At 46.0% G+C, this 10,640-nt stretch overlaps 1 protein-coding gene and 1 long non-coding RNA gene across 2 annotated transcripts; one reads left to right on the top strand and one right to left on the bottom strand.

Annotated features, from left to right (window-relative positions):
* The first annotated feature begins 1,243 nt into the window (after nucleotides 1-1,243).
* On the top strand, nucleotides 1,244-3,925 carry LOC4352837 (protein SINE1). The gene is made up of 3 exons (XM_015763246.3): nucleotides 1,244-1,421; nucleotides 1,621-2,912; nucleotides 3,220-3,925. Exons 2-3 carry the CDS (start codon nucleotides 1,638-1,640, stop codon nucleotides 3,706-3,708), a joined length of 1,764 nt encoding a protein of 587 aa, XP_015618732.1. The 5' UTR covers nucleotides 1,244-1,421; nucleotides 1,621-1,637; the 3' UTR covers nucleotides 3,709-3,925.
* A 3,264-nt stretch (nucleotides 3,926-7,189) lies between these two features.
* LOC136354659 (uncharacterized) lies at nucleotides 7,190-9,934 on the bottom strand. The gene is made up of 2 exons (XR_010738227.1): nucleotides 9,633-9,934; nucleotides 7,190-9,540 (listed from the first exon to the last, which is right to left on the bottom strand). It is a non-coding gene; the product is annotated as an uncharacterized lncRNA (long non-coding RNA).
* Between the last annotated feature and the right edge of the window lie 706 nt (nucleotides 9,935-10,640).

Below are 10,640 nucleotides of genomic sequence, written 5' to 3'. Positions count from 1 at the left end.
GTTCAAAACTAGCATGGCACAAGCTTTTTTAACTTATTTGAAGTCCTACTCAATTCTAGTAATGTAATTGCAAGCAGTAGAGAGATTGAGATATGAAGATCAAGCACGGAGACACGGAGACTTTTTAGCAAGGTATCATAGACTCAGTAATCTATTAGTCCTCATTGGAGCACTCTACATTATAGTCTCACTTCTTTTTATGGTCACAAAGTCCATAGCCGCTCTTTTGTATAGCTATTCTTCACTATGGAAGCCAAACTCCAACTCTCCAAGCCTTTCCCAAGATCATCGGGTCTTCCACAAAATCCTTAAGAGATGCCATGAATAACAAGATGAAAACTTCACTTGAAGCTACTCAGCACTACTCTTTTGTGAGTGCGTACAAAGCCACTACCTCGCTCAAGTAATCACTCTGAAAGCTTAAGTCCTCCACGAGTTATCTCAAGTTGCAATGTTATCCAAGAGATAGGAACAGGTACATAGCATAGAGTATTTAGTCTCGACTAGCACTGTATATTTATACCTCAACTACACAAACTAGCCATTTTTAAACATTGCCTTTGAAGTGCATAGGACATAGTCTAACCCTTTAAACTTTTGCGATGGTCACTGAAACAACTAGCAGTTGCGCTATAAAAGGGCAGATAGTTCGATCTTCACCGGACTGTCTAGCTGGTGATTGTTTGGCTAATCCAACCCATAGAAAGTACATTGCCTAGACTTGTTCGGTCCATTGGTGATCAACTTCATCCGGATAGTCCAGCTTGCCTAGTCATTTCAGCCTATTGAAGTTGAGCTGGACAAATTCATTGTCCTACGCGTCAAATTTGTATATAACAAATTGACCAGCCATTTGAAAAACAAACTATTCAGACAAGTCTAGACCAGGTTGGAAAAACAATAGCTCTGACCTATTTGGTTGCACCCAAGCTATCTGGCCCACTGAGCCATTAGGGCAACTTAAAAGAAATGCATCAACGATTCATCGAGCTCACTTCAACTTCAACCATAAAGACTTAGCATTTGATTTGAGAGGCTAGCAGACCCTAGTATGCACCGCTTTTCTTGTATCTAAAAAAACATCTAGATTTATTCTCGCCGTCTCAAAATAAACTAACTTTTATCAACAAATCTAGACATAAACAACTTCTGATTATGAATCTAGATATTAACTATGTCCAGATTAATAGCGACAAGTTGGGCCATGGGTAACTAAAAATGCCCATACCGCCTTTGCGTTAATGGGCCTGGGACTCCTACCGACGGCCCTACTCGACCCGACTCCCGGAGGCGGAGATCGACTTCGCCCCGCCCCGCCCCGCCGCCTTCCTCCGCCGCCGATCTCCATCCCGCGAGGGTGAAGCAGCGTTGCCGGCGTCGTCCCCCTCCTGCTCACTTCCTCTTCCTTCCGCTCGCCGCCGGTGAGCACCCCGTATCCCTCTCATCCCTCTCCGCTCTTTCTCCCCTCTTCTAGGTTTCGAAGCTCTTTCCTCTTTGCCTTAAACCCTTGTTAGGACTAGGAGTAGTAGTTTTAGTTCTTTGCTCCATAGAAAATATTTGTGGGCGGTTGAATCGATTGCGAGTTGCGGCAATCTCTGATGCTGGATTTCGTATCGACAGGGGGCGCGCTCTCTCTGATGGTGATGGATCCCCTTACCAACAAGGCTGCCTTCAGTGGCCTGAGACAGTATGTGAAGGAGCTTGATTCGAACACGCTCCCGCCATTTCTTGCCCGCGTTTGTGACCCCGTGAAGCCATGCTCCTTCTCCGAGGAGGAGATGCTGTGCATCTTCGAGACCGCCGCGCAAGCGCACGGCCGCAAGATTGTGCCGCACATCGCCCTGATCGTCTCGGCAATCGTTAGGATGATGTCCTCGCGGAATGCCGTTGGTTGCTCCAAGGTTGTTTGCGCGCTATCGCGGTACGTTGTTGATCCTCTGGCGACGGAAGCGTTGAAAAGCGCGATCATTGGCTCGCTTTGTCGTCCCTTTGCAGATTGTCTGATGAGCACTAAGGTGGAGAGCAACTCTTTTGGCTCTGCTCTTTGTGTCGCCGCGCTTGTGCAATCCAACAACTGGCGGTTTGCGTCTAACGAGCTGGTTAATGATGTCTGCTTGAAAGTCTCAGGGGCCCTAGAGGAGGCGCATGCTCAGAGTATCGCGCACTTAAACTTGGTGGTTGTTTTGCTGACACAAAATCCACTGATGCTTGAGCCTTATGGCCGATCTTTGATTCGATCGGGCTTACAGATACTGGATGAGAGTGCTAAGGCAAGCAGTTCTCAGATGATTATTTCATCGATTCAAATGATACATTCCATCATGAAGGGTTTGGATCTAGGCATTATATCTTCTGAGATCAGTAGTATTATCCATGCTATGGAACAATTCCAGGACGACACTATGCCAGCCATCAGCATTGCAGCTTTCGAGGCATCTGAGACTGCTAAGCTACTTGTTGGCAGGCAAAAAGAGAGTGGGCATGACAATAATTTGAGTCAGTTAGCAAACTATTCTGTAAGAAATGGCAGAAAGGGTTCATATTCACATTCTCTCATGGATGATGCGGATATCAGAGACGATGGTTCATGTGATTCACATTCTTGTGACCTGAACTCTGTTCATTTGTCTACTGATTTTGATTCTCAACATTCAGTGGGACAATGTGGTTCTGGAAGCACACGTGCAAGGCGGCAGCTATGGTGTAACAAATCTGACAAATCACATGGAATGTCCAATCATGACTTATTTCGCACTGTTATTCCAGATAGTCATGAGGCTTCAGGTTTGATGGCACATTTCAGCTCTGTTGATCCAATTAAGCCAGACAGGAGGTTGTCAGATGTGCCAACAAGAGTTGCTGGCCCATGTTATGTCTGTTCAGCAGCGCATGAAACGAATCACTGCTCTCAGGTATGCGGCAGAAACTCATAGCAGCTTTGATCTACTTAAAATGTCAAATGTGTTGTATGATTAAATACTTGCTTTTCTTTAACATATTATTTCCATTCCTTAGCCCCAAATAGCATGAACATATTTTGATGTCACTTTCATATACCATCCACATATATGTTAATTGTTTGGATATGCATTTTCATTAGCGTGCTGAAGATTTGTCTTTCAGTGGTTTATATTTGACATGATTTTGGGTTGAAGACATAACTTCCTTAGAATTAAATGAATTTACATCTCTCTCACTTTGTCTCATGTTTTATTTCAGATATCCAGGGCACAGGTTTTATCAGGTGACATGAGGATGAATTCTACTCCAAGAAAGCAACTCCATTCTTGCACCTTCTGTAGAGACCCAGAACAAGATGGTCACCCACCACTTGAAAGTCCAGCTATACAACACTGCTCAGGGCCAGGTACTAATATTCTTCAGTTCAGAAAAAACAGTGAGCTTAAGGAAAGAAAAGAATTTTGGGACTCAATTCGGCAGGAAAATCAATGCCATATGCAAAACACTGATGCCCTAATAGAAGATTTGAAGTTCCCGGCTGACGATGATGATGAGGATTTTGATGGTGCAGCCAAATCTCCATGTCAAGAATGTCAAGCTGTGAATGAGAAGAAGACTGGAGGCAAGAAAAGAAATGCAAACCGTTCTCACTATCCAGTTTTTCTTTTCGTTTTTGTTGTGGCAATCATTGCTCTCTTCTTTCCTTGGTGGAAGGACTACAAAGAGCCTTATGTTGTTCCTACATAAACATATCTGTTTGTTTTGCGATGTGCATCAAGCCATCCGTTTTTTCAGGAATTGTATGGTGGCAATCTTTAGTATACAGAAATTATAGGCAGCAGTTTACATGGATGACTTTGAATGGTGTAAATTCTGTGATAAGGTGATGGAATGGTTAAAAAGTTGTACCATTTCTGGATGTACTTTTCTCTTATGTGGTCATAAAAATCCTTAGTGTTATGTATCAGCATGGAAGTTGAAGTTCTCTGCTATGATAAGAAGTTTCAGTACTACAAGGCAGCACGTTCTTGGTATCATGGGTACCAGGTTTTTTATCTTCCGCTGCAAACGTTGGTTTTCTCAATTTAAACCGGCCGTTTGAAACCCTTGTTCTCTGTAATCGGTGATTCAAACAATCAACATGGTTAGCATCTTGTGTGAGTTAAGATTGTGGCATTACAGGACAGCATGCATGTGTAACTAGTTGCTGGGACTAGATACTCTGTTACATTGAATTTCTTTCTTGTTTATTTCAAAATGCAGATAAAACTCTCCATTGTATCCATTGTATTAATGGTTGTCAAAACTCAAAAAGGATATTATACAACTTACATTCTTACAAGCATATGACTGAACTTTGAGAAACTATAAATAAGGGACTGTTTAGATCTCACCCAAAAATTTTACACCCTGTCATATCAAAAGTTTAAACACCTGATAAGTATTAAATATAGGCTAAAAAAATAAGTAATTTCACAGATTGTGACTAATTTGCGACGAATTTTTTAAGCCTAATTGCTACATGATTCGACAATGTGGTGTTACAGTAAACATTTGCTAATGACGGATTAATTAGGTTTAATAAATTCGTCTCGAGGCTTACTGACGGCTAATGACGGATTAATTAGGCTTAATAAATTCGTCTCGAGGCTTACTGACGGATTCTGTAATTATTTTTTATTAGTGTCCGAACACCCCATACAGCACCCTATATAATATTCGATGTGACACGCCAAAACTTTACACCCCTGTATATAAACACCCCCTAAAGCACTGTAGAATGCTACACTTCACTGAAAGGAAAGCACTGTTTGATTAGCATTCTGAATGTTAGTTTTCTTTTTTCCTTGATCTGAATCGCAATATATATTGTAGATTGCATTGCAGTTTTTTGCTTATATATGGCTTCGTCTACATCCAGAAGGCCACAGGAGAGAACCATGAGAAATGCTTGGGCACTCGGAACGACCCGGCGGCGCGGCGAGCCGTCGCCTTCAGTTCTCCCCGCCGGTTGTACTTGAGCCCAAACACGGCGACATGGACCTCACATTGCGGCGGCGTGACCACGCCGCCGCCGTCGTCGCCGTCGCATTCCACGCAGTCGACGACGCAGAACTTGCTGTCGCCCATGTAGGTGAGCGTGGCGCGTCGACGGCCGCCGGGGCGGCGGCGGCTCTTCTTCCACGACGGCACCACGTCGTCATCGTCCATGGTGTCCCACTCCGGCGGCCGCGCGCCGCCGCGGGACGGGACCTGGCAGGCGCAGATGGTGTCCCCGTGGCGCGGGAGGCCGACCCAGGCGTCGAGCTCGGCGTCGAAGAAGCCCTGGCCATGGAACGGCAGGAGCCAGCCACCGTGCCGCCTCCACTCGCCGCGCTTGGTGTCCACCGTGTACGTGCCGCCGCCGCCGTCGCCGGAGGTGGAGACGAAGACGGTGTGGCCGTCGGGGTGCACCGCGTAGGCGGCGACGGCCTCCTCGACCGGCGGCGGCGGCGGCGCCACGGGCGCGTTCTTCCACGACCAGCCGCCGCCCGTCGACAGCACCTCGAAGGCGCGAGGGAAGCGCTCGCCGAGAGACGTGAGCGCGTACAGCCTCTCGCCGCCGGGCATGGCGATGGCCATCCCGCCGGCGAGGAGGCCGGGGAGCGGCGACTCGACCGTCAGCGCGGCCGCGCCCGTGTCGTACACCAGCGTCGGCGCCGCGTCGGACACCATGACGACACTGTCGCCGCACATGGGGAAGAACCGCGCGTCGCACGACGACCTCGGCGCCGCGAACCGGACGGCTGGACCGCCGCCGCCGCCGTGGATAACCCCGGCGTCGTCGAGGTCGACGTCGAGCTTGTGGATGCTGTAGCCTCTGTCCCAGTCGTCGAGCACCAGGTAGAGATGCTTCTGCTGCGGCGGCGCCGGCGGCCGCGGCCTCTTGTCGTGGTGATGTCGCCGGTAGGCCTCGCCGCCGTCGTCGTCGTCGTCGTCCCGCCGCCGCCTAGGCATCCCGAGCGATCGGTGTTTGGGCGCGAGCTAGATGGATGGTTTGATCCACTTTGATTACACGTGCATTGCATATATATAGCCGAGGTAGTTATGGCGGTTGTAGTGTCCGAATCCGATTCGAACATGGGTTACATGGGGTGAGAAACCGACTCCGACTCGACCTACAGGAGAAACGGAGTCGGACGCGCTGTGTGACGCCGTTGTTTCGGACAAACTTTCTCCAAGTTCAGGAATGCTGGGAGGCGACAGCAAATCGAGTGTTTGATTTTAACCTTTTTTTTTCTTTAAAATTTGGGCGATGTTTTACCGCTACCTGAAAAATGTTTCATGTATTGAAACGTACTATTATTTTCACATATGGAACATTAACCAATTACAAGATTCTTAAACAAAAATATGAAACACCATCGAAGTATCAAGGACAACGTTTCAATCCAACCCAAGAAAGATGCATTTTCTGAAACATTAAAAACTCATAAAAATGTACTAGTACAAATTTGATTTCTTCCTCCTATCCGCCTATCTGGTGGGCTCCTATGGTTTCTGCTGCAAATCCACTAGACATTGCTCTTCTACTCCATCAATGTGAATAGCCGCTGCCACCCAAGCCTAATTCACCTTATCATTATCATTCCCGATAATGATTCTATCCGATCAACCGGGTGGGGGGGGGGGGGAGCAAAAATCGACCGCTCCCCCCGCCCCCGCCCTAGAGGTGGCCAAACGGGCGGCACGGCCCGGCCCGGCACGGGCACGGTTCCGGCACGGCCCGTTTCGGCACGGCCCGTTAGGCACGGCTGATGAAACGGGCCGTGCCGTGCCGGCCCACGTGCCGAGCCGCCGGCCCAAGCACGGCCCGTGGATGGCCGGGCCGTGCCCGTGCCGGCACGGCACGCCCGCGGCCCACGGGCCGTTCGGGCCACGGGCCGTGCACAGTGTTTTTTTTTTTTTAAAAAAAAGGAAAGGAAATGTATAAGGAAAAAAAAATTAAAAATGGAAATAAAATGTTTAAAAAAAAGTAATGATTTACTAATGTTAAAAAATGAAAAAATGGTATTTAAAAAATGGAAATAAAAGTTTTTTAAAAAAGTAATGATTTGGTAATGTTAAAAAAAAAGAAAAAATGGTATTTTTTTGTTGTGTTGAAAAATTTAAAAATATAGATTGTGATTCATTATTTTGAAATAATTTAAAGGTAAATCCACACTTGCGAAAATATTGCAAAAGAATTTGTTAAAAATAGTAATGACCTTTATTAATGTTTATATCATTACAGGATACAATGATACATGCTGCCTCGTTAAAAACTTTGTCATGTAAAAACTCATAGGGGAAAATGAGAAAACCATGACAAAGAAAAGAGTACAGCTCAAAGGTCAGAACTTACTTCTAACAAAATTCTACTGGGGTTGGTCTGGATCCAGGTAGAGTTGCTCGAAGTGGGCGGCCAATTCTTGGTTGTCCGCAGTGTATTGGGCATGTTGTCGAGCAAGCTCCCAGTCTTTAACGCTTAGTAGCATTTCGACGTGGTCGCTGCGCAGAGTCGTCCTCCGGTCTTCGATGATTCGGCCGCATAGACTGAAGGCCGATTCGGAGGACACCGTCGACACGGGCACCGTCAACACATCCCGTGCTAGTTTTGAAAGCACAGGATATGTTATCTTGTGGTCATTCCACCACCCGAGGACGTTGAAATCTTGTGCTTCGTGGTGGATGGCGTCGCTGTCCAAATAACCGGACAACTCTTCGGCCACAACATGCGAAGAGGCGTCTCCACTTGTAGCCGACGAACTGCCACCACCTTGGATTGAACTTGAAGACGATCCACCCCAAATCCTACCCCACTGTATCTTCTTCTTACCTGTAGTGGGGATAGGAGGGGGTCTCCGCTGGCGAACTTCCTGAAACTTTACTTCATATCTTCCAAAAACCTCATATAATTTACGTCTAACCTCAGTATAAAAAGAACTATAATCTACACCTATAGTATCTCCAACAAGTGATAAAATAGCAGACAATCCCCTTAATTTACACCTAGGATCTAAAACAAAAGCAAGAGCATACAACATAGGTATATTTTTCCAATATTTCAAATATTTTTGTTTCATGTGAAAGACAGGTTCAGTTAGAACGTCATCATTTTCGTATTCTTTAAATAAAGTAGCAATTTCAAGAAGGTTGTGCAAAATTATATTAGCAGTTGGATAATAAACATGTGACAAAGTTAGAGTACAATCATAAAAAGTTTCTAGAAATTGGTAAAATTTTTGTACAATTGCCCAAACATGCTCGTTCAGTACTGAAGACCCGTCACTGTTTCTTGGGCCACCACGTGACTGAACAAAATCAGAAAGTAAACTACTATAAGGTAAAACAACTTTTAACATTAAATACGTTGCATTCCACCGATGCTCTGCATCGGTGGCAAACTTACGAGCTTCCACACCGGCCGCATTGCAAAACCTCTTCCATGCAGCAATCCGCGGGTTAGAAGCAGTTAACCACGCGATTGCTTGACGAACAGCATCGATGTGGTCACCTACCCTCTTCATGCCAGTCTTAACAATCAAATTAATTATATGACATGCACAACGCTGATGGAGTAGAAAAGATTGAGCATACACACAAAATAAAGGTTGCAATATTTCAATAGCTCTAGAATTAGCAGATGCATTATCTAGGGTGACAGCAAATATTTTATCAGCAAGATTAAATTCATTAATTACTTCCCTAATTCTTTCAGCTATGTTTTCTCCTGTATGTGAGACATCTATTAACCTAAGCCCTAAAACTCTCTTTTGTAATTGCCAATCATCATCAACAAAATGAACAACTACGCTAAGATAATCCTCTCTAGCTCTACTACTCCATATATCTGAAGTAACACAAACAGAGAAAGTACATGTACTAAACAGTTCCTTAAGTGCAGTTGCTTCCTTGTGATAAACATTCTCTAAATCTCTAGTTGATGTTTGCCTACTCACAGCTTTAAACCTAGGGTTATGAGATTGCTGAATGTAATGTTCAAAAGCAGGGGACTCCCCAAAGTTCAGGGGTAAATCTTGCCTGGCGATTAACCGGACAAGAGATTCCCGAGCAACCATGGGATCGTACTCCCAACTGCGTACCGTACCGTCTGGGTTTACCATAAGTTGCTGCTGCCGGAGTTGTATTCCTTGCTTCTTGGCACACGACTCCGCATGGCGCTTGAGGTGACCTGTACCACCAGAAGAACGAGCAGATAAAATTTGCCTACATATTCTACAACGGGCTTTCGATATCTCCCTTCCGTCGGGGCATGTTTCCTTTATCTCGTCGAAGCTTTGCCACACACCGGAGGTTCTCGATCTCTTCGAGCTGGTGTGTGTCGAAACACTTCCGCTCGCGGTTCCGGAAAATCCTTCCGAAGCTGTCTCCGCCTGAACCGGTACCTCCTCAACGACAGCCGTATGAACCGGTACCTCCTCCACAGATGGTGGAGTTGGAGCCGATCCGGAGGTACCGTCAAACCCCGACATGTAGTTGGGGTCGAAATCACCCAAGGTGAACGACGGCGACTGGTATGGAAAGTTCGGATCCATTCTGAAAATTTAAACCGACATAAACAAATTTTCGAATATTTATTGAATTCACAAACACAATACAAATAATACACAAATTTGAATATTACTTACATCTTTCCAACCGCGAGCTCTTCAAACCTCTGCGATCAAACTGTTGAACTACGAAACTAATTTTGATTTTTGACAAAATTTGAGCAAATTTTGTCAAAATAAAAAAAAATGCACACTTGAGAACAAAGAGAGCACTTAAAACACTTGAGAGCACAAGATGAGGAGTGTGGGATGAGGAGAAATGGCTGGGGTTCATGCCCTATTTATAGGGCGAAATTTGAGATTTTTTGGAATTTTTTCGAATTTTTTATGAATTTTTTAGCCTCCCAACGGTTATTTTCAAATTTGAACGGTCAAATAGCCGTTAGTGCCACGTGTCGCCTTCCCGTTGGACCGCCGCCCGCCCTGTCACGCGCCGCCGGCGCTTTCGGCCTGACGGGCCGCCCGGGCCGTGCCGTGCCGCGGGCCGTGCCGTGCCGGCCTGCTACAGGAGCCGTGCCGTGCCGTGCCGGCCCGCGGGCTCGGCCAGCGGCCCAAGCACGGCACGGCTACACGGGCCGTGCCGGCACGGCCCGTTACTGTAGCAGGCCGTGCCGGGCCGTGCCTGCTACAGGAACGGCCGTGCCGCGGGCCGCCCGTTTGGCCCGGCCCATTTGGCCACCTCTACCCCGCCCCCTGTGCGCGGTGCATGCCGCTAGGCCCACTACAGTACCTGTCTCCACCTACAACAAATCAACTAGATATTTTGAAAACTCTATATTAAGGAAATTTGGTTTATTTTTTTTACCCAAAATGTTTCACCAAGTGTATTCACAATGTTTCACTATGTATAGATCTAATGTTGCAGTAAACTGAAATATTTCATTATAACAAAAAAACCTATATATTTTGGGAACCCCTATTAAGGGAATTCGTTTTATTTTTTATTCCACCGAAAAATGTTTCACCTAGTGTACTTATAATGTTTCACTACGTATGGATCAAATGTTGCTGTGAACTAAAACATTCTTTAGCTATTTGCTGAAACATTATTTTTATATACGGTGAAACAACACCTGATTTAAACAA

This window comes from Oryza sativa, chromosome 12 (assembly GCF_034140825.1).
Source record: "Oryza sativa Japonica Group chromosome 12, ASM3414082v1".
NCBI classification, from domain to species: domain Eukaryota; kingdom Viridiplantae; phylum Streptophyta; class Magnoliopsida; order Poales; family Poaceae; genus Oryza; species Oryza sativa.
Note: the sequence above shows the minus strand (reverse complement) of the source record. Positions and strands in the feature narration are given on the sequence as shown.

Excerpts from the sequence above, each read along its gene's own strand:
- LOC4352837 (XM_015763246.3), top strand. The coding sequence starts at position 1,638 with ATGGTGATGGATCCCCTTACCAACAAGGCTGCCTTCAGTGGCCTGAGA. Across the intron at positions 2,913-3,219 it reads AAACGAATCACTGCTCTCAG|ATATCCAGGGCACAGGTTTT; the intron begins GTATGCGGCAGA and ends GTTTTATTTCAG.